The sequence below is a fragment of the Drosophila ananassae genome, chromosome XL, assembly GCF_017639315.1.
Source record: "Drosophila ananassae strain 14024-0371.13 chromosome XL, ASM1763931v2, whole genome shotgun sequence".
In the NCBI taxonomy this organism is placed as follows: domain Eukaryota; kingdom Metazoa; phylum Arthropoda; class Insecta; order Diptera; family Drosophilidae; genus Drosophila; species Drosophila ananassae.
Genome location: NC_057931.1, coordinates 411269 through 432698, shown reverse-complemented (window position 1 = coordinate 432698; position 21430 = coordinate 411269). Strand labels below are relative to the sequence as shown.

At 56.1% G+C, this 21430-nt stretch overlaps 1 protein-coding gene across 4 annotated transcripts in view; it reads right to left on the bottom strand.

Moving 5' to 3' along the window:
- Positions 1 to 211: 211 nt before the first annotated feature.
- The window catches only part of LOC6503839 (homeobox protein cut), a 60008-nt gene continuing 38789 nt past the window's right edge, over positions 212 to 21430 (bottom strand). For all 4 annotated transcript variants that reach the window (XM_032452614.2, XM_032452615.2, XM_032452616.2 and 1 more), the window contains 5 exons: positions 13463 to 13938; positions 13215 to 13393; positions 11214 to 12029; positions 4617 to 5022; positions 212 to 4501 (listed from right to left, as the gene is read on the bottom strand). In XM_032452614.2, the coding sequence (XP_032308505.1) occupies positions 1285 to 4501; positions 4617 to 5022; positions 11214 to 12029; positions 13215 to 13393; positions 13463 to 13938 (5094 nt within the window). In that variant the 3' untranslated portion in view covers positions 212 to 1284. The remainder of the gene's footprint in view (positions 4502 to 4616; positions 5023 to 11213; positions 12030 to 13214; positions 13394 to 13462; positions 13939 to 21430) is intronic.

Below are 21430 nucleotides of genomic sequence, written 5' to 3'. Positions count from 1 at the left end.
AATAATAGATTATAAATAATTTAGTGCATGTTGCATGTTTATTTTTGCTATAATTATGAATTAATCAATTATCCTTTAAACGTTTGCATGTCTCTGTGTGTGTGTGTGCTTTTTTCGCGTAGGTGTACTTGAGAGTGTGTGCTAGTTGTGTGTGTGTGTGTGTGTCGTTTTTATGTAAATTCAAAATTTACGAATTTTATTGTTTTATATATTTTTGCTTCGCTTTCCTTCCGCATTCTCCCCCGTCGTCGGAAAACCGGAAATAAAAACCAGAATGTGGGGAAAACAACTCTGCTCCTCGCAGCTCCTCAACTCTCTCCTTTAACTATCTTTTACTTTTTACTTCCTCCTTTCCTTCTTTCTCCTTTCTCCTTTCTCCATTCCACTCTCCTTATTCAGCTTTTAGTTTTTTATTTAAAGTTTTTTCGTATTAATTTTCGTGTTTTTGTTTTTGTTTTTTCTTGAGATCAAAAGATAGTTAAACAAGTCGGTAGCTGATGGTTATCCTTAATTTTGAATTTGTTTTGTTTTTGCTTTTGCTTTTGTTTTTGTTTTTTTTTTTGGGTTATATCGTAGGAAGATCGAAAGCAAGTGCTGCCTCGCAAGAACTCTATTTACAGAATTTATTTAATTATTTACATGGCTACCTCTACACAGTACAATAGCAATAATAATAATAATAATAATAATAATAGTGGTAAAAAAAAAAATGTGTTTAGCGTAGAATTACGTGTACCGCCTTTGCTTACAGTCTTCAAGTAGAAACAAATCGAACAAATCTTTGCAAGATCGGATCTTCTTCGCTCTGGATTTCGACCTCGTTTTGGTTAAAGTTCTTCGGCAAGTCAGGGTTCATCTCCTCTTCTCTCCACTCTCCACTCTCCACTCTCTTCTCTCTTCTCTCCACTCTCTTCTCACTTTCTCCCTCTTCTCCTCCAGCTTTCTCTAATACTTTTTCTCTTTCTCTGGGTTTTCGCATAGCGTCTCTAAACTTTTAGCTATAACTATTACAACTCTCGCTCTAATCCTAACCGGATTATCCTTAGTCCTTTATCCTTAATCCTTAGTCCTTAAGACAAATGCAAAAAAAAAAAAAAAAATATGTAGACTTTCCTAAGGTCCTAGGTGCTATTATTCTTTAGATCTATATATATATACGTGTGTGGGTGGTGTGTGGTGTGGTGTGGGTGTGTGGGTGTTCCGATCAATCAAACTTAATCACAAGTAAACGCTCATTGCACTGTTCGCTCTTCGGCGGCTGCTGCTGCGGCTGCGGCTCCACTCCTAATAGGACCAGCCAGCGCCGGCTCCGGCTCCCACTCCGGCCCCGCTGCCGTTTCCGGCTGGCGGCGAGCAGGCGGCGGGGTTGGAGGCGCCGCTGGCGGAGTCTCCCACGGCGGACTCCTCGGCGTTGCTGCTGAGCCGACGCACCCGCACCATGCGCAGCTTCTCCTCGTTGACGACCTTGAGCTTCTGCTCGGCGGCCTCCTCCCCGGCGCCCTCCAGGAGTGGGTGCGCCTGGACTGGCTCCTCCTCCTCCTCGTCGTCCTCCTCCTGCTTGATGCTCACCTCCGGCTCCATGAAGCGCTGGTCGATCTCCAGCTCGGCGTCGCCGCCTCCCATGGAGGAGTCTTCGCCGCCCTTGCCCTCGTTATCCTCGCCCCGCACTCCGTACTCCGAGGGCTGCATCACGCACACGCCGTTGATGATCCGCTCGCCCTCGGCGGCCGCTGCTGCTGCTGCGGCTGCTGCCACGGCGGCGGCCACCACGGGATTGGCGGCAGGACCTCCGGCTCCAGCGGGATTCACCCACTGGGGCGCCGCCGGCTTGCGGCGGGAGCTTCTTACCACATTCGACATGTAGGCCGCTGCCGAGGCGAGGGCGGACTTGTGGAGGACCTTCTCGTAGTCGGTGGTGCCCCCGGTCTTGTCCAGATCTCCGTCCTGGCCGCCGGAGCCCTCCAGGCTCTCGTTGTCACTCAGGTTGTGCTCCATGTCGTCCTGGTAGTCGGCGCTGCGCTCGCGCTTCAGGCTGGGCATGGAGAGGTCCAGGCCGCTCATCTGCTCCTTGAAGGCCTGGTTGAGGGCCTGCAGCTCATCGGCTCCGCCGGAGCCGGCGGCACCCACTGCCGCTGCTGCAGCCGCTGCTCCGGCAGCTGCCGCCGCTCCGGGAATCCCCAGGCTGCGGCCCAGAAGGGCGGCGGCGGCGAAGTACGGCGGATAGGGGATCGGGGCGCCGCTCAGACCCATGCGCTCCTTGTGCAGCTCGACGAGGCGCTGCTGCAGCAGGATGCGGAACTGGACGGGATCGAAGGGCGTGGCACTGGTGCTCTCGCGGCTCGGGATGGGGTTGTCCTGGCCGGGCTGGCCGTGCGGCACCTGCTGCTTCAAGCGCATGCGGTGGTTGTGGAACCAGTTGGTGATCGTCCGGGTGGCCAGGCCGAGCTCGTTGGCCAGGAACTCGATGGTGCCCACGTTGGGGTACGGGTCGAGTGCGAAGGCCAGGCGGAGGGCCTCCTTCTGCTCCTCGGAGAAGAGGACGCGCTGTTTCTTGCTGGGCGGGGCTCCACCCACGCCGCTGCCCACGGAGCCGGGCCCGGGACTGCTGGTGTAGAAGTCGTTGGTGTCGTTGCTGGAGGTGTCGCTGCTGTTGTCCTGCTGGTTCGGTCCGGTGCTCCTCCTCCGCTTGGAGGCCTCCCGCCGCTCGTTCTTCAGCAGCTGCAGCCGCTCCACGTTGTTGGCGTCGCTCAGCCAGAGCTGCATCCGGATGAAGGGCTCCCGGCCCTTGATCGAGAGCATGTGCCAGGGCTTCGGCTTGCTCAGCAGCTCCGAGACGGAGCCCTGGGAGAGTCCGAGGACCGCCTCGCCGAAGATCTTCTGGCCGATGTTGTTGGCCAGCAGGGCCTCCTTGATCTTGGTGGTGATGTCGTGGGTGTCCAGGTCCTGGGTGAGGGCGGCCATTTCGTAGACGGTGGGCGACATGTGCTGGTGGAGGCTTCGCATGGTGTTCGCACCATGGACGGGCATCAGCATGGGCTTCTTCTCGGCGCTACCGCCGCCGGCAGGGCTGGCGTTGTTGGCGTTGGGAGCTCCCCCGGGAGCTACTCCGGAGCCAGATCCGGCGCTGGCATTGCCGCCGCCGGGCGGCAGGCTGATGGCGTGCTGGGGTGGTAGGCCTGGCGAGGTCAGGAGCATGCTCTGGTGGTGCAGCGCCGCCGCCGCTGTGTGGTGGGGGTGCTGGCCGGCCACAGCTGCCGCCGCTACCGCCGCCTGCTGCTGCAGGTGCTGCTGCTGGAGGTGCTGGTGCTGGAGCTGCTGCTGCTGTTGCTGCTGGGCAGCGGCCGCGACCGCCACCTGCTGCTGCTGGGCCACCGCCGCCTGCTGCTGCATGGCCGCCGACATGGCTGCGGCCTGCATCTGCTGCATGAGGTGCTGCTGGCCCTCCGGCTTCAGCTTCAGCTCGTTCATCATCTTCTGCATGGGCAGCGAGGCGGCCTGCATCTTGGAGGCGAAGCCCTGCGGCATCTGGGGGCTTCCGCTGTAGCTGCCGGTGCGCATCAGCTTCTCGGGCGCGATCTTGTACTGGCTGGCCACCAGCTTGTGCACTGCGTTCTCGTCCTCCAGGAACATCTTCATGCGGATGAAGGGCTCGCGCCCCTTCTGGGTCAGCATGTGCCAGGGCTTGGGCCGGGCCAGCAGGTCCGAGACGGATCCCTGCGAGAGGCCCAGCACGGACTCGCCGAAGAGTCGCTGGGATATCGAGTACTGGGAGAGGGCCTCCTTCACCCGGCGCACGATGTCCTCCGTGTTGAGGTTGTTGAACATGTCGAACTGCTGCTGGGTGATCGGCGGCAGGACCGCCTTGGTCGGCCGCTGGGGCGTGCTGTGGTGGGGCGTCACCGGGGGCTGGGTGATCAGGGAGTTGGTGATCGAGGCCATCCTCTGGAGAGGGCTCGCTGTGGCGGCAAATTCCTCGCCCTGGCTGCTCATCGCCGGTGGCAGGATGGAGTTGCTCAGAGGGCTAGGGGCTGCCGAGTTACTGCCGGCACCACCGGAGGCTCCACTTGCACCTGGTCCACCAGAGGACGCCAAGGGCGGCTGTCCTGCAGAGGGAGGAGCAGGAGTGCCGCCTCCTTCCGACTTGAGGCCGTGTAGGGACGCGGCGTAGTTGTCCTCCCTCTCGCCGTCCTTGGAGCAGCTGCTGCTGCCGGCACTGTGCTCCAGCGAGGAGCGCTGGCCGTTCAGCTTGATGTCCTTGGCGGCCAGGGAGAGATCCTGGGCGCCGTTGAGCACCTGCTGCTGCAGGGCCATCAGGCTGGAGAAGTTGGGGAACTGCTGCTGCTGCTGCTGGGCCTGCTGCTGCTGCGCCTGCTGCAGCTTGGCGATCTCCCGCTCGAAGGCGTGCCGCATGTTCTCGTCGGCGGCCATGGCGGCGGGGAAGGCGTTGGCGGCTGCTCCTGGCATGCCGGCTGCTCCTCCGAAGAAGGGCGACAGCAGGAAGCTGAGGGTGACAAAGAAATCCAGGGATTAGAAGGAGTGGAAGGATGAAGGAGGCAGTACTTCGCTGTCATCCATTACTGGAGAAGCTACTACTGGGAAAATGGAGGACTACGAACCTGGGGAAACCCGTCTCACGGGGAGTGCGGGCAATGAGCTCCTGGTAGAGCCGGGCCATCTTGTCCTGGGCGAGATCCTCATGCCGCAGCCGCTGCTGCTGCTCCCGCTCGCGCTCCCTTTCGCGCTCACGCTCCCGCTGTTGCTGGGCCTGATCCGGAGTGAGGTGCTGCTGCTTGAGCTGTTGCTCCACCTTGAAGAAGGGCGAGGTGCAGCTCTGGAGTGGCGACTTGCTGTCCTCGTTGCTGTGGGAGTCCTCGCGGCCGTGATCCCGCTGCTGCTGGGCGGCACTGGACTGCTTCATCAGCGAGGAGGCCTCGCTCAGGATGTGGGCGATGCGGTCCTCGGACATGGAGTCGTCGCCTCCGCCGCCGGGTCCTCGGCCGGCGTACTGGGGAAGGCCAGAGTCTGGAACAAGAAAGCGGGATGATTAAGTGGGGAACACAAAGGGCAGATTAGGAGCTGGCTGATCGTAAAGCCCATTAAATGCTGTAAACTTTATGGTGGAGGCCGGTGGAGGTGGCTCCGATGAGTCCCCGAAGCCGAAACCCCAACCCAGACCCAAACCGAAACCGAAACCAGACCAGGCCAAAACCAATTAAGCCATAAAGCGTTCAAAAAGCCAAAGCGAATTTGCGGCCATAAAGCCGCTCAGTGCGTGGCAGTTCAAAAGGCGGCCCGCCAAGTGTCCTCTGGACGCCGAAGCCCCCATTCCTCCTCCCGCGCCCCAACCTGCTCCACTGACAGAAATTTCCAGGCAGCCAGTGGGGGCGCCTAATTAATATATGTGTGTTCATCAGGTCCGGCAATTGAATGGCTGTTTTGCAAGGACTCGCTCCCACCCAGTTCCTATTCCCTGAAAAAGATTCCTGCGATTTAATAATGAAGCTTGTGGATCCCCGATTCTTTACGATATTCGAATATCGTTCAACCGCCAATTTCGAAAATAAAAACCAGTTTCCCAACACTGTTATCGGCAAGGACCTTTTATCGATATCGGTTGATCGATAACTACTAATCGTGCTTCTCCCACCACTATCGTATCGCCGCTACGATCGAGCTTTGAAATTGTGTTTTTAAAATCGTTAAAAAGTGCGTTTTCAGTGATAAAAGTGCGGAAAAGTGTTGTGAAACAGTGAAAAGTGTTGAAAACTACGCGCGGGAATAGGGAATTCGCGAAATCGCGGCACCTGCGACCGGAAATTAGGGTATAGACTCCGTGTCCCTGCAGGATCATCCTCCGGAGCCCCCACGTCCGGCCCGGAATAGTTGTTCGATGCCAAAGCCACGGGCTGTGCGCTAATTTGGCACGCGCCGGAATGCTCATCGAAGCGAGAGGAGGTCCTGCCGGCAGGACGGAGCGAACGGGATGAATAAATGAATGAATTCAATTGCAATTGAGAGAGCCGCAAAAAATGCAAAGAACGCTGAGGAGGGGGGGCTGAAGGGGGGCAACTGGGGGCGAAAAAACTGAAAATTGTTTGCCAGAAATTGAATTGAAGTCTGCTTTTTGGCTTTTCGCTGCGCGACACAGAGCGCTGAAAGAGAATCGAGTGGTAAATTGCGAAATAATCACACAAGTGGTTCGGGCTGGCCACCAGGCCACCAGGCCACCCACCCCCCTTCCAGGACACCCAGACTGCGGACTGCGGCCACCACTGATGTCCTGCGGCATGTTTTTGTGGCTGCCACAGCAAAAACATCAATCAGCCCTGCCCTGCCCTGCCGCAGAGTGGAGTGGAGTGGAGCGGTCCACTCCGAAATGAAATAACTGAAAATCGCTTTACAATTGCCGAGCATAATCGATGCCCCAAAGGAGCAAACACTTGGCCTCAAAATAAAACTGCAAGAGTCGCAGGAGCGCAAGCGGAAACGGAAATCAACACATGAATGGCAAATGTCCTGCCACTCCACGGCAGGGCTAGCCAGGATATCCAGGCTAGGTGGCCAGGATGGCCAGGACGTGGGGCCATTGAAGCGAGAGATTTGGAAAAATAGCCGGCTAGGATGGTCGGAGGATAAAGGCGATAAAGTGGCCAACTACAATAGATCCCCGCCGCACACAACATCCGACACACAGGAGAGTCCTTGTGGCCGGGGCATGAAAATTGGAAAAATGATTTTGTGTTTTTATGCGGAGGACTCCTTGTCGTCGCTTCATTTGGGGATTACAAAGTGTTTTTGTGTTATAAAGTCGAAGATGACATCGATGACACCTGGAGCGCCCCAGCCCCAGCCCCGGCCCCGAGCCACGTCCCCCGAGCGGTGGCAGGACGATCCACTGGCCAGAGACACAGACAGCTTAGGCGGTCTTAGTGGCCGATTGTGGCCAGAAGGGTTGGGGCCGCTTTAAGTCCTGGCTCTGCCACTGGCTCTCTTATTCGGCAAGTTTTTAATTTCATTTCCAGGTAAGTGGAGTCCCTGTTCCCTCATCCCGCTCCCTGGGCTGCCCTTTATGGCCAGCTCTTTAGAATATATCCAAAAATATATAAATATTGCAGACTCACACTCCATCCCCGTGGAGTATCCCCGCCGGTGGCCGCTTTTTGTCTGCGATTTGCATTATTTTTTCCGTTGTCTGTTCCCGGACGGCGTTTTTGTTTTGTAATTTATTAGAGAGGAACATGTTGACCAAATTGTCATTCAAAGGGATTTGGGCGGCCATCTGGCTGGGCGGGGGCGGGCTGAGGTAGGAGGCTGAGCTATCGTGCCCGTCTAGCAGATACTACATATAGTACTTGTCCATTTGGCTGATGAGTGTTTGCCGGCGGATCGGGGGACCGGCGGACCGGAGGACCAGACCGGAAGAGGGGATCCTTTTTTATTCTAATACAATAATATAATATCCTGGCGGGGCAGCAGAGACGAGGGCGGGGCAGCACTCCGCGCCACCACACACATGGGGGTGGCAGATTGGCACACGCACGCTATTCGCTATTCGCATTAATTGCAAGAAAAATTCGCAATTAAAATGCCAGTCAGGAGTGTCAATTAGAAGGAGGGCGCAAGACAGCTCCCGCCCCTCCCCATGAAGGGGCGAAGGGGAGGGGCGCTTCTTCTGGCTGAGCTGGGCGCAAACGGAGCGAGGAGGCTTGAAGGACTTCGACAGGGTTGCTACCGCTACCGGGGGGTGGCTACCGGCTGGTAGTCCTGCACTGCGGAGTCACCTGTTATCGGGAGAGGAGTCACTGATCCGGGGTGGGGGTCAGGAGCCAGGAGCTCCATTGTTTGTCTTGCAATTAAGCAGAAAATATGGGAGTGAGGCAAGGGCAGGGGCAGGGGCAGGGGCAGGGGCAGGTGGCGGGGGCATGCGGCAACTTTGTCTTGCATTTTAATTTGTTTTCGTCATGATTCGGCTGCCCCCCTCCCGACCGATCCCCCCGCGCCGCTGTTGTCAAAGTTCATTACAAAGTAATTAGCCGCCTTATATGCAAAATAAAGAATAAAAATCAAAAATAAAAATCAAAAACAAAAACAAAGAGCTTAAAGAGAAAGAGGCACAAACACGAATAGCTCCGCGCCGCGACGACATGTGCAACATTAATTTGTGGCGGGAGGAGGAGGAAGGAGGGGGGCTGTGGAGGGCTTAAAAGTTTCCACCAGCAACTGCTGGTGTCTGCTCCGGCTTTTACTGCCTTTCCCCATTTGATATTATATTTTATTTATTTGGCTTTCTGTTTTTTAATGCCCGGCCTTGTCGCCCCTCCCTCCTCTCTCCTCCTGGCCAGGCCAAGTCCCCATCAAATTATTAGCACTCCCTGATCGGGGCCATTACTCTTCGGGCTGGTTGCCTCATTTGGCTCATCACAGAAGATATCAAAGGAATTCGGAATGGAACAGGCTGGCCGGATAGCCAGATTTATGAAAATTGCTGGCCAGCTTACGCTAATTTATGCGTATTGTTGTCCCGCCCACGCACCCGCTCCCGCTCCTCCTCCTCCTCCTCCTGGCCTCCACCGCAATCAGCCGCCGCACTTACGCGAGGTGCCACTCAATGGGCCTCAACCTGACGCAGCGGCACACACGAAGCCTCACATCCAAATCCAAATTCAAATTCAAATTCAAATTCAAATAGAAATTTAAATGAAAATATAAATAAAGTCAAATAAAATGAAATACAATCGAGAGGGGCCGACAGGCGAAGGAATTGATACGCCCCGTTGGTCACTTAGTCAGGGCACTGGTGCACTGAGAGAAAGGGGTGGGCAGTGTGGCACATTCTCATATGATACTATGATACCATGTAGAAACTGCAGTTCTCCTTCCGGACTTTATGGTTCTTTAGTAGACAGAACTGAGACTGCAGAACTGAGACTCTGCCCCAGCTCTCCCTGCCAGGCCCTAAAAGCTATACCCTTTTAATCCGCTTCTCACTCGCCTTTTCTCCCAGTGCCCTCCACTCACACTCCCAGCCCGCTTTATGGCTTGTGACAAATAATTTGTGAAGCGGCCACAAATAAATGCGCGGCAGCCAGCCAGGCAGCCTCTGGTTGTCTTCTGGCCGCCTCTTCTGGCGTTTGGAATGCTTTTGTTCTGCCACCCCCCTCCACCACCGACCGTTGGCCACCCCCGCTGCCCCACTCCACCCCCCTGCTGGCAGAGGGGGCCTCTGGCTGCTATTCTTAGCCGCCGGCACTCGCTGGCCTGGCTAAGAGCAAATAGCTGGTGTCTGCCGAGAATTATGTGTTAATATGCTAGTATTATTAGCCGCTATAATGGCTCCGTTTCAGCCCCTCCCCATTGCCACTCGCCACTCCCCCTACCCCCTCCCCTTGGCACTCCTCATGGCCTCTGTCGTTACGTATACGCCCCGTAAACTCATTTTTTTGTGGCAGAAGCAGTTGCAGTTTCAGTTTGAGGCTTTGAGCGCAGAGTTTCAATTGACACTTCACTCCTCCTTCCTCCTTCCCCCTTCCGCCTTCCGCTTTTTGTGGCAAAGGATCTCCTCCGGGGTGATGAGAACCAATCGGGTTAAAGCCGGAGCGCCCTCCCGATCGATCCAGCCCCCGCTTAATGTGCAACAATTGCCGCTAAATGTTGCAAAATAAATACAAGCCGAAAACGCAAAAAGTTTTGCGTCGAGCTCCGTCCTGGACGGGCCACCCTTCCGGGCCGGCCACAAAGACGACTTCAAACGCGCGGCACGTCAACGTTGCATGCCTCGTTGGAGGCAGTTGCAGCTGGCAGTGGCGTAGCCGTCGCCTCGAGGGGGCGCCCCAATCGCGTCCTGCCACTCGCCTCCACTCGCACTCGATTCCTGACGGCTAGATAATTACAAATCGCACTCGCTGATGCCACAAAGCGCCGATGCCCTGCCCGGCGAGGGGATCGCGCCACGCCCCTGCCCCTGGGCAGTGTTGTTTCTGCCCCTGATTTCCCTGCCCTCCCCCCCTGTCGGACTCTGTTTCAAGCCTCTCGCAGAGCAGTTGTCGCGGCAGCCCCAGTCCCAGCCCCAGTCCCAGCCCCGACCCTGCTGTTTTTCATAACGCGCTCTAAACAATTACAATTCAGAACTCATTGACGCGCGTCCTGGGTTAACTTTTGCCACAATGACTTCAAAGTATTGTTTGAAGCGGAGTTGGCAGGGGCGTGGCAGCCAGGAGGGGGGGGGGCTGTGGCGAAGGGAGGCTGGAAGTCCTTTCTCTTTTTCGGCTACAAGTCCTTCCAAGCCGCTATTTGCGTATAATTAGCAGGTGGAAGTGGGTGGTGGGGTGAGCTGGCTCGGTGACCCCTGTTGCACTCGACCCGCCCCTGTCACCCCCCTAGCCACCCCTCCTCCCCCTCCAGGGCCCTCTATAAACAGTCGCAGTCCCAGCCAGAGTTAGTTTAGCTGCCATGAGTAATCGTCATAAATTAATTGTCAACATTTGCATGCACTTAGAGCCACACACAAACACACACACGCAGGAGGGGAAGGGGTGGGTGCGTGCCCCGCCACTTTAAACATACTTCTGCATTGACATATTTCCACCCCCTCCCCCCATACGCCCCCTCGGATGACGGCCAGAAACTTTCCCGACCATGCCTAATTGATGAGGAATCAATACGGAACCCGACCCGCCGGGAAACCAAGACAACAGACAACAACGGCAAGGACCTCATAGGTCCTGTTAGGTCCTGATAGGTCCTGATAGGACCTCCTGCCCTCAGGCCAGAGGCCCAGATCCCGCCGATCTGCGGGGCCACCAAGCGACACGCATTCCTCTTCATTTTCACGCCCAATGTGCGAACGCGCCGCAATTTGTGGCGACAGCCGAGTGGCCTCTCCACCTGCCCCTCCCGCCCCACCCCCACTGGCAGGCGGCGCGAGTGTCGCCGCGTTGGCACGCTGATTACACGCAGAAATCAAAAATAATTAAAATTTCACAACTTCGGGTTCTGGCCGGCGGCCAACCGAGCGAGGGGCGCCCGGAGGAGTTCAATGAACCGACAAATCACGGTGGCAGAGCCGCCAGGAGGCAGGACGGCCGCTAAGCTCCGGCAGGACGGCTTAAGCCCGTTTTTCCATCAGCCTGCAGCTGTCCGACCAGGGAACAGGATAAGCCCTCCCTGGATCCCTGGAACCCACTGGGAAGAAATGCAAAAGCTAATCCACTCACCTTTCTTGGGAATCAGCGACTTGAGCAGCATGACGGCGTTGTCGTCGCAGGCCCAGGCGTGCATCTTCCGGTAGCTGTCCCGGCCCTTCTCGGTGAGCTTGTCCCAGGGCTTGGGCTTGCTGAGCAGCTCCGAGACGGTGCCCTGCGAGAGGCCCAGGATGTACTTGGCGAAGAGCCGCTGGCCGATGTTGTGCACGGAGAGGAGCTCGCGGACGCGGCGCGAGATGTGGAGGGTGTCCAGGGCCTGGTTGGCGTACTTGTCCATGTTGTAGCGCAGCATCTCCTGCAGCTTGGCCTCCATGGGGTCGCCCTTGGGGATGAGGGACTCGCCCAGCCGGCCGGCCATCGAGGCGCCCGGGGGCAGCTGCAGCTCCGCGTCGGCGAACCGGTAGTGTCCGCGGGCGTCCTGCCCGGCAGCGGCGGCGGCGGCGAACTGGAAGGCCGGCGAGAGGCCCGGCAGGAACCCGGCCGGGCCGAGGGCGTGCTGGGCGTGGGCGGCCATGGCGGCGGCGGCCAGTCCGTTGGCGGTGGCGGTGGCGGCGGCCGACTCCGGGTCCTGGAGCATCTGGGCCGCCTTGGCGCCGTTGCTGGCCGGGGTGCTGGTGGCGCTCGAGCTGGAGCTGCCGTCCTGGTGGTGGTGGTGATGGTGGTGCTGCTGCGCCTGCTGCAGGTGGTGCGCCGCGGCGGCCGAGGGGTGGAGCAGGTGCAGGTGGTGGTGGTGGTTCTCCGCGGGGTTCGGCTGGCTGGCGGCCGAGTGCGGGTGCTGTGGGTGCTGCGGGTGGTGGTGCGGGGGCTGCGGCTGCGAGAGGCTTCCATCTAGGCGGGTGGAGGAAGAAGAGGGGGTGGAGTTGGAAAATGTCGAGTTAACCAGTTGGCTCAGCAAGGCGGTGGACGAGGGTCCATGTTGCTGTTGCTGTTGCTGTTGCTGTTGCTGCTGCTGTTGTTGTTGTTGCTGTTGTTGTTGTGGCGGGGGATAAAGAGGCGTGGCAGCCGGAGGGCCAAAGTGCTGGCTGGGTGGCAGCGGAGGCGGGGGCGGGGGCGGCGGCAGCAGCCTGCCCTGCTCGATCGCCGCCAAGCTCTGGTAGAGGGCGGTGGGCGTTTTGCTCCCGGACTTGCTCCCGGCCGAGTCCGCCTCGAAGCCGCGTCGCCAGTAGCCGGCGGCCGTGGGGGGCTCCTGGTCGTCGGCCAGCTCCTGCTTGGCCAGCTTGGCCAGCTCCGGTTCCTGGGCAGTGCTGGGCAGTGCCTGGGCCGGCGGACTCGTCTCTGCGGATGACAACAAACAAGTGGTTCTATTCGTTGGTTCCGTTGCCAGGATCTAGCGCCAAGGATCGAGGGCCAACGGCCACGTCCAAGGAACAAAACGCCAAAATGAATCAAAAACTGGGTCTGCTGGCTGGCTCTTTGCTGTTTGCCCTTCAATTTCTTTATCGATCTTCAATTCTCAATCGATTAATCGCCAATTGCCAATCGGCGCAAAAAAACAAAGAGTCCCAGGAGTGTGTGCTTGTTTCTTATTGTTTCTTTTTCATTTTCTGTATTCTGTATTCTGTTTTCTGATTCTGTTTCTGTTTCTGTTTCTGTGGTTTCTGTTATCGATAAACATGCTAATTACAACGATAACTGTGATAACAACAACGATAACGATAACGATAATAACAACAACAACGGCAACAGTGAGGCAAGCAAGAGCAACAAATATTGTCTTGTTTGAGCTTCGAATCTCCCAGGGGGAGGGGCAGGAGGAGGATGGGGGTCTGCGGAGGGAACTGCACTCTGATGTGGACTCTTCCCCGGCCCTTGCCATAAAATCAGAGCTGGCGCCGTCTCCTTGGGGGAGCGATAAGCGCTCCGATGGGCCATAAAGCGGTTTATGGCACCAGTCGGTTTCGAATCAAAGCCCCCTGGCGGTAAGGGCCAGAAGGGCCAGGAGGGTAGGAGCAGCCGGAAGTGCAGTTCCCGTCGGGCAGGAGTATCTAGAGAGGGGGGGCGCGGAAGACTCACCTTCATTGGCGGCGTCCCCGCTGCCGTTCTTCAGCGCCTCGGCGGCCAGGGCCTTGGTCCGCTCCATGAGCAGGGCCTGGAACTTGTTGGGGTCGTTCGCGCAGGCGGCGGCTGCGGCGGCCGCGGCGGCGGCGGCGATCGTCGACTGAGGACTGAGCACGTTCAGATCCAGCGGACTGCTGCAAGGACACAGGATGGCGACATAAGGATTAGTACTAGTTCCAGGATCTCCGAAGGACTCTACTTACTGCTGTTCCTTTTTGATTTTGAGCTCGTTGCCTTCGTTGGTGGCTGGGAGGACTGGGGCCTCCTCGGCCTCCTCCAGCTCCTCCTCCTCCTTCTCCTCCTTCTCGTCGTTGTCCTCCTGCTCCTCGCCGTCCACCAGCATGGCCTGGTCGCGCTCCTCCTCCTCCTCCTCGTCCTCGACGACGGCGGAGGCGCAGGCGGCGGCGGCGGCCTCGGCCAGCTCTGGGGCTTCGAGGGGCAGCTTGTTGTTGTTGTCGCTGCTCTGGCTAATGTTGTTGTTGTTGTTGTTGTTGGTGGCAGCCGCCAGGGCGGTGGCCTCGGCGAGCGCCTCGTTGATCTGGTGCTTGTCGAGGCGGGCCTCCAGGCGGATGATGTGCTGGCGCTTCACCTCCAGGTGTCCTTCGAGGCGCTGGATCTGCACGAGGTGGGTCTGCTCGAGGGCCCGCAGGCGCTGCAGTTCGTCCAGCAGGGCCTTAATCTGCAACGAGAGGGGGAGGGTGGGTTGTGGTTAGTTTTCAAATCTGAACTCTGAACTCTTTCCGGAAAGAGTTTGAAGGAAGTCCTCCCAAGCTGCCTCATCTAACCTCATCGATTCTTTGTACCTCAAGGTATCCTTTCTGTATCCTGCCTGGGGGAACATCCACCTTAGCATATCTCACATGTGTGTGTGTGTGTGGTGGAGAGGGGGGGAGTGTGTGAGAGGCAGTGTGTGTGCCGGAAAAGTTGCCGAAGTTATAAAATAATTTTTAATAAAATTAACAACGACGTCAATGTCGCTCGTCGCTGATTGCCAGCGACTGATGCCGGCGGGGCGGGGTGATGGGCGGGGTGATGGGCGGGGGATGGGATGGTAGAGGGGGCAGCCTCTCAACCGCCAGGTAGAGCTCCCCTTGCCACATCCCCCCTGCCACCTCCCACTGGCAGGCTTTGTTTGGAACTTTGTTTTTTTGATGAAAATATGATAATTGGCAAATTTGACAAGGGAATTTTTCTTAAGTGCGTCGCACGTGAGTGTGTGTGTGTGCCTCCAGAGGGCGTGTGCGTGTGTGTGTCTGCCACTCCCCCCGCCCCGCCCTTCCGTGTGGAGTCTGCCCTCGGAGACCCCCCTTTCCTGCCCCGGCGACCGAAATCTTGTTCGCCGAAAGTTGACAAGATAAAGTTTTCGGCTGCGCCGTGTGGCATGCAGCGAAATTTTTTAATGACAGCCAGGTGGGCGTGCCCCGCCCCCGCCCCTCCCACGGGGGGAGTGTGTGTGTGTGTATTCCTCATTATGTGATTAAAATTAATTTTATGGCGCGGTTTTTAATTGAAGCATCTAACGGAGAGTGAGGCATTCGGAAGGCATTCAGTCCTCCTGATCGATACCTGGCGGGGACTAGTTGTTTGGTTGATTAAATTATAGGAGAAGCAGGCCACCACCCCCCTTACCCCCTGATGAAGGATACCAGGACATCGGCCCATATGCAAATAAGGAGCTCCAGCGCCGAGTTGCGTGCCATTGCGTGATTTGTGTCGAACATGAGCATAAACAATAAACAATAATTCCATCAGCATGGGAACACCGCCCCGGCCTCTATTTTATCAATATTTGTGGCAGGGATGGCCCTGCAGCCGGTGATTATTGGCAGTAAACAAGGGGGAGTGGCAGGGGCTGGGGCTGGGGCTGGGGCAGGTAGTAATTGGCATTAAAAAGGCATCAGCGGCATGCGTGTGCGGCATGCCGAAAAATGCAAAGCAGCCGGTTAATTCTATTATCAATCAAAGGACATGCAGGACATGCGTGGAGCTGCCGAAGAGGGGGCGGCGGAGGTCTGGGGCGGCAAGGGTTGCCGTGCGTGTTCGATTTTTCATTAGCATACAGGATAGGAGGGGTGGGGTGGGGCTGCCACCCCCGCGCAGCGACAGAGACATGACAAGACGACAAACGACTCAAATTAATTGCATAAAAATTGCGAGGAGCGGAGCGGAGGGGAGGGGAGGGGTGGCTGCCGCAAGGGGTGGCTTCTAATTGCCAACTGCTTCTTGGCGGCAGACACACACCACCCCCACCCCCACCCCCAGCCCCGCTTCGGCGTACGAATTTTTCAGCTTTCTTAAACAAACGTAATTAGCAGAAGGCGCTCTGGGGAGGAAGCTCTCGCAAGGATGTCCCTGCCACACGGGGAGTAGGTAGTCTCACGCGTGGCAACTGTACTTGCTCCTGGTCCCGCACATGTCCTTGCTTGCGAAGGAGACTGAGATCTGGCCTAGATCGCTGCCACAAAGGATCTCTTTAAAGCCCTCCGAAGCCCAATTAATAAATCAGAGCCAGAGCCAGAGCCAGAACTAGCTAGTGGCAGTATGCAAATCAACAGCAGGAGCAGCAACAAGGACGAAGGTCCTGGAGCTGCCATTCCGATTCGACGAACGAAAGAAATATTAAAACGATAAATCAACTTTTCGGATTTCGAGCAGAAGCCAGAGTCAGAGCCAGAGCCAGAGCCAGACGGCAGAAATCACTTTCAACCCTTGAGCCCCGCCGGAAAGTTTCTGCAACACTCTGTGGTTGATGAGGCTGCCACGGGGAGAGGGGGAGCTGGGTCTCTGGCGGCAATCAAACAAACTATAACAAATATTTTGCATAGAAGTCCCTGCCAGGCCCTGTATTGACTGTGAAATTATGAAAATTTACATTTTTCTCGGACGGGCGGACAAAAGGTTGGCTGGACATCCTTCAGAGGGGGGAGGATGTGGGGGGATGTGGGTGGCAGGACATTAGCAGCGAGCGAGAGGCAAGCGATTTGTAATTAACAAAATTGCCAAGCAGTCGAAAGTGGCCCCCTCCCAGCAAGTATCCTTTGCATAACAATTGACAAAGCAGTCGATACACGCACATGTATCCTTGCTGACTGAAAGGAGGGGGAGGGGAGGGTTAGGGGAGGAGCATGCAGGGGGAGGGTATCTGGAACACAACAATAACAAACACTCGAAGGCAAAAGACGAAGGAAGCACAAAATGCCAAAAGGAATTAAGGTTATGCGTCTGTCTGTCTGTCTCTCAGTCTGTCTTTCAGTCTGTGTCCTACCCCACAGGTCCTGTGTGGGTGTGTGTGTCCTGGCTGTGTATACGCACTCCATACGCGCCCGGGGGCTCTCAGAGGGGGATGGGTGGTGCAAGTGGGGGTGGTGCAAAAAAAGGGTTTAATCAGCGAGCGGCAGCAGCATCGCACAATCTACAAATACAAATTAACAATAAGCAATCAAAGACACACACTGGCACAACACACACACACACTAACACACTTGCCAGCACATCCTTTTTTTGTTTAGACGACTTCCAGGCCGTCAGCTGCCAATGGCAAAGGCAGGAGCCGTCAAAGGAATTAAAACTCATTCGGGCATAAAAATTTTAAAATATATATATGACTGCTGGCTGGGATCGGTGGGCGATGTGGGAGGGGGGCAGTGATGGATAGAGATAGCTGGAGTATAAAAAAGGGGTAACTTTTGCCAGAAGCTGCCTCCTGGGGAGGTGGGGCTGTAGCCGGGGGTTGACTCGGCTCGGCTCTGTTGTTAATTTCCAAAAAGCCAAAAGACAAATGAGGAAGGCTGCTAGGCTGCTAGGCTGCTAGGCTGCGTCTCAATGTCGTCAACTGCTTTCTGGCGTTTTTTTCCGCCTTCTCCCCGAGAGAGTTCACTGAGAGAAACAGGGGTGGCCCGGCCCCGCAGCCTGTCATTGATTTTTGATTGTTTCAAGTGTTGGCTTGAAGCGAAGGATTGCCGAGAGCGGGGGGCTCTAAAGTCTGCCAAGTGCACCCCAGAGCTTTCACGCCAAGGTTCTCTTGTTTCTGGTCTGTTCCTGCGCCGCGTTGCAACTGGAAGTGGCAATGCCCAAGTCGGCAATTTGCAACAAAAGATAACAAAGACTGCTGCAGCAACAGAGCAAAAATGGAAAGTAATAAAAAATAAGAAATAAGAAATAAGAAAAAGTGAGGAGGCAGAAACAAAGACCCCGAAAGAGGTCACATGTGGATGAGGAGCCGATCTCCCGAGCAGGCTTCCAGACTCCCAGATACTAGCTTACTAGCTACTGGGTGCTGGGTGATGGGTGGGTGCTGGGTGGGTGCTCTGGCGAGAGTTCAATTGAACTCTCAGTTCCCAGCCACTGGCTCTGGCAACTTAAAGACCTCAAATGGCAGGTAATTTGGCGGGAATTTTTGCATTATTCCTCAATTGGCGGGGGGGCCTCTTAGGGGGCTCCCACCCACTCCCCTCCCCTCCCCGCCAGCTGGAACAATTCAAATTCAAATTCAAATTCGGATTCGGAATCAGAAACATAAATCAAGCACTCTGGAGGGGGGCTGGTGGGGGCTGCTGCCACTCATTCACACAGTCAGTCAGTCAGTCAGTCAGTCATTCACGCACACACGCACACCAGCGGAGGAGTTATTGAATTGATTCGAAGGCATCTGCCCCACCGGGGTGGGTTGGGTGGTTTGGGTGGTTGGGTGGCGTCCCTCCCCCCCCGGGGCACGCAACTCCCGTGTCTTGTGCGCTCCCCCGCCCCCACCCCCATCCCCACCCTTTCTTGTATTTTTTGGATTATAAAGTTTTGTAATTAAAATTTGACAGCTTTACAATTCCCAGGACCACCCCCGCATCCTCGCCAAGACAGCGCCCCCCACTCTCTCATTCGAATTCTACAATTTTCGATTTATGTTTCGATTTTATTGTCTACTTCAAGGGGGGGAAGGGAGGGAGGAAGGGGGAAGGACTTCTGGGAGCCAGGACTTCTGAAAGGAAATTAAAGGCTTTGAAGGCCAGGATTTCTGTTGCCAAGTGCCCCTGCCCCCCCTCAGAGCGCTCTAGCTCTTGCTCTTGCTCTTGCCCCCTCCAGTGGCAGTCGCGCCCCCCTCCCCCCTTCGCACACACATGCCGGTGTATATTTTTAATCAAACTCGCCCCCCACCCCCTTGTTTCTAATTCGTTAAACTTTTGCTTAATAATTGTCTGGCTGGCAGCCCTGCCCCCCAAAGTGGCAGCACCCCCCTAGCCCCCCGCCCCTCCCCGTGGCACGTGAACTTGACTTTTATTCATATAATGCCAAAAAATGGAAATAAAATGTTGTTTCCACTTGCCGGGCTGGGCGATATTTTTATTTTTTGTCGATAAGCACTCGACGGCGACCCAAAACCGGCAGGTCCTTGGCCCGGAGGGAGGCAGGGCGGCAGGACAGGAGAGGACAGGGGGCCAGGACCGCCGCCCAGTCACATGTCTAATCCTTTTGCTTATTGATATGATATCTGCACACACGCAAAAAGGACAAAAAACGGACCAAGCTGGGGGCTGGCGGCTGGAGGGCAAAAAGGATATGCCAGCGAATTTTATTTTATATATTTGGCTCGAAGGGAGGGCGGGGAGTGGGGAGAAGTGGTGGAAGAAGAAGGACTCTCTGTTTCGAGGGCTTTCATAATCAAAAAACGTTAAAATCATAGTCTAGACAATAATTTATGAGCGCGGAGCACTGCTCATCTCCAGGACCTCGTCCTGGTCCTCGTCCTCGTCCTCATCCTCGTCCTGTTCCTGATTCCCTTTTTGCCCGCATGAAGGACATGCCCCCCTTACCCCTTTGCATGCCAATCAACATCTCTCGAGCAAACAGTCGTAAGGACGAGTCCTGCCTGATGATCCTGCATCCTGGTCTGTCATTGTTTTGCGAGCCTTGCCTTTTGTGAGTTGGCATTCCGCTCCCTTCTGCTCCTTTTTTGTCAAAAATATAAAAATATGAGCCGAAAAAAGGACATGGGAGGGGGAGCACCACCTCCAGATTTCGGGGTTCAGCTTCTAATGGTTTCGACTTCCTTCCGCTCGCAGTGTCCTTTTTGCGGCCGGACCTCGGAATTATGAAAAGCTCTGGCTTTTTGGCATTCTGGCATTCTGGCTCTCTGGCTTTCGGGCTTTGTGTTTTCCGAATATTCCCGGCTATCGGGGCAGGTGTCTGCAACTGCAATACACAAAGCTACTAAGGGGGGTGCCCCAGCTACTTGCCACTGCCACCAGCCACCAGGCTTGCAGCAAACAAATGCCAGAGCAATGTCCTTCAAGGAAGGTAGCATTCTGACGGCCTGTAATTCGATTTGGGCATCAGCGTCAAGTCCTAATTGAATTTCGCCCTCGCTGCGGTGTCTGTGCATCGATTAGTGGCGCCCCTCCCCCTCCGCCCCTCCGCCACTCCGCCGGAAGACTCCGCGTGGCGCCACTTTCACGGCCAGTCGTGGCGGCCAGTCGGAGGCCGAAAAAGTCGCAAAAATGCGGCCAGATATGGCCGGCTTATTTTAATTGCCGCCCTGATCCGGGCCAGGGGGTTGGACGCGAGTGGGACAGTAGTACAGTGGGTCCAGCTCCGTGGCCCGTTTTTTAACCCTTGTGAGGTCCTGGGAGCAGCTTGCCCCAAAGAGGCGCACCACTGTGCGGCCGGCAATTATTTTGACGACGCTTAATTTGCGTCGAGTTGGAGATTCCTCGATGACGAGAGCTCCGGAAGATGTTGCGGGTAACTGGTAACTAGCACCCGGACCGGAGCGAACTAATTAAAGTCAGGGCAGTCGCCGGATGATCCCCTTCTGGCGGTAAATTGAACGATTTTATGTCCTGGCCTTTTTTTAATTGTCCGATTGCGGGCCGGAGTCCTGCCCTTGATGGCCGAGCCCCGTAATGGAGTGCTCCGCGTTTATGGCGCTTCATTCGAAATCAATTGTCTAGTTAATTGCACCGCCCCCCCCTCCTTATCTGCTCCACCCCGCCCCCTAATCTGCTCCGGCCCCGACCATCTGCCATCTATCATATCTGGTGGTCTGTCACACGTACTGCGCCCCGGGCGAGGTTATCCGAAAAGCAAGACATCAGCACATCGCCACTCGGCACTCGGCCATGGGACTGGGACTGGGGCTGGGGGGCAGCGTGCATCTTCGAGATTCGAGATTCGAGCGATAGATTCAAATGCAGAGTTAATTAATTGCCGAGTTGCTCTTCCGGCTGGCTCTTCCGTGGGAGACTCTGGTCCAGAGTGTCGGAGAGACCCAATTTGATGGCAGATTAATAAAGACGCCTCTCCATCGTCTTCTGCTAATTGAAATGCTAATTTCCGCCCAGGCCCCGCCCGTAATTGAAAGAATTGATGGCTACAAGAGTGGCCAGGACTGGTCCGATTTCTCATTTCTCATTTCTCATCTGGCAGCTGCAGTTCGGCGCCCAATTGGGGGGCGGCCGCATGTCCGCCATTTGTCAGCCAGGTGGGCCTCGCCACCGCGCCACCTCGCCACCGCGCCACCGCCTCTGGAGGCTGATGCAACTGTGCCACAAGTCCCAATTGAACCGAACTAGCTCACGCAACCGGGCAACAAAGCCGGAGCAGCGAAATAAGGAAATAATCAATTTAAAAAAATCAAAATCACACATTACCCATTTCGTACGAGGGATGGGGGACGGGGGAAGGGGGACGGGGGAGTCGAACCCACACCGGGCAGAACAGCGGCAATCAGCCAGAGTGCGACGGAGATAGCCGCCGTGCGCCTCTGTGCCTCTACGGAGAGATAGGGACGGCCGATCGGAATCCATATGCGATAAATAAATTGAATTTATCCGCAATTGGTCGAGAGCCGAAAAGGGGAGGGGATCGCCGATCGCCCGCTCCGCTCCGATCCGCTCGGCCCGGACCGAGTGGGCTGGGTTCTCTGTTCTCTGTTCTGGTGTTCTGTGTGGATATGGCTGTGCGAGTGCCCGGACGATAATGACTGTTTTTCACTTTAATCAGCATTGCGACATCGGAGGAGAGCAAACACAAACACAGAAGGCAGATAAGCTGCCCAGAAGCGGCGGCCAGAAGCGGCGGCCAGAAGCGGTGCAGGCTTCGCTAAACTAAGCTCAATGTCTCCAGTAATCTATGGACTTGTGTGTCCAGCCCGGCTGGCCGGCTGATTGATTTGAATTGAA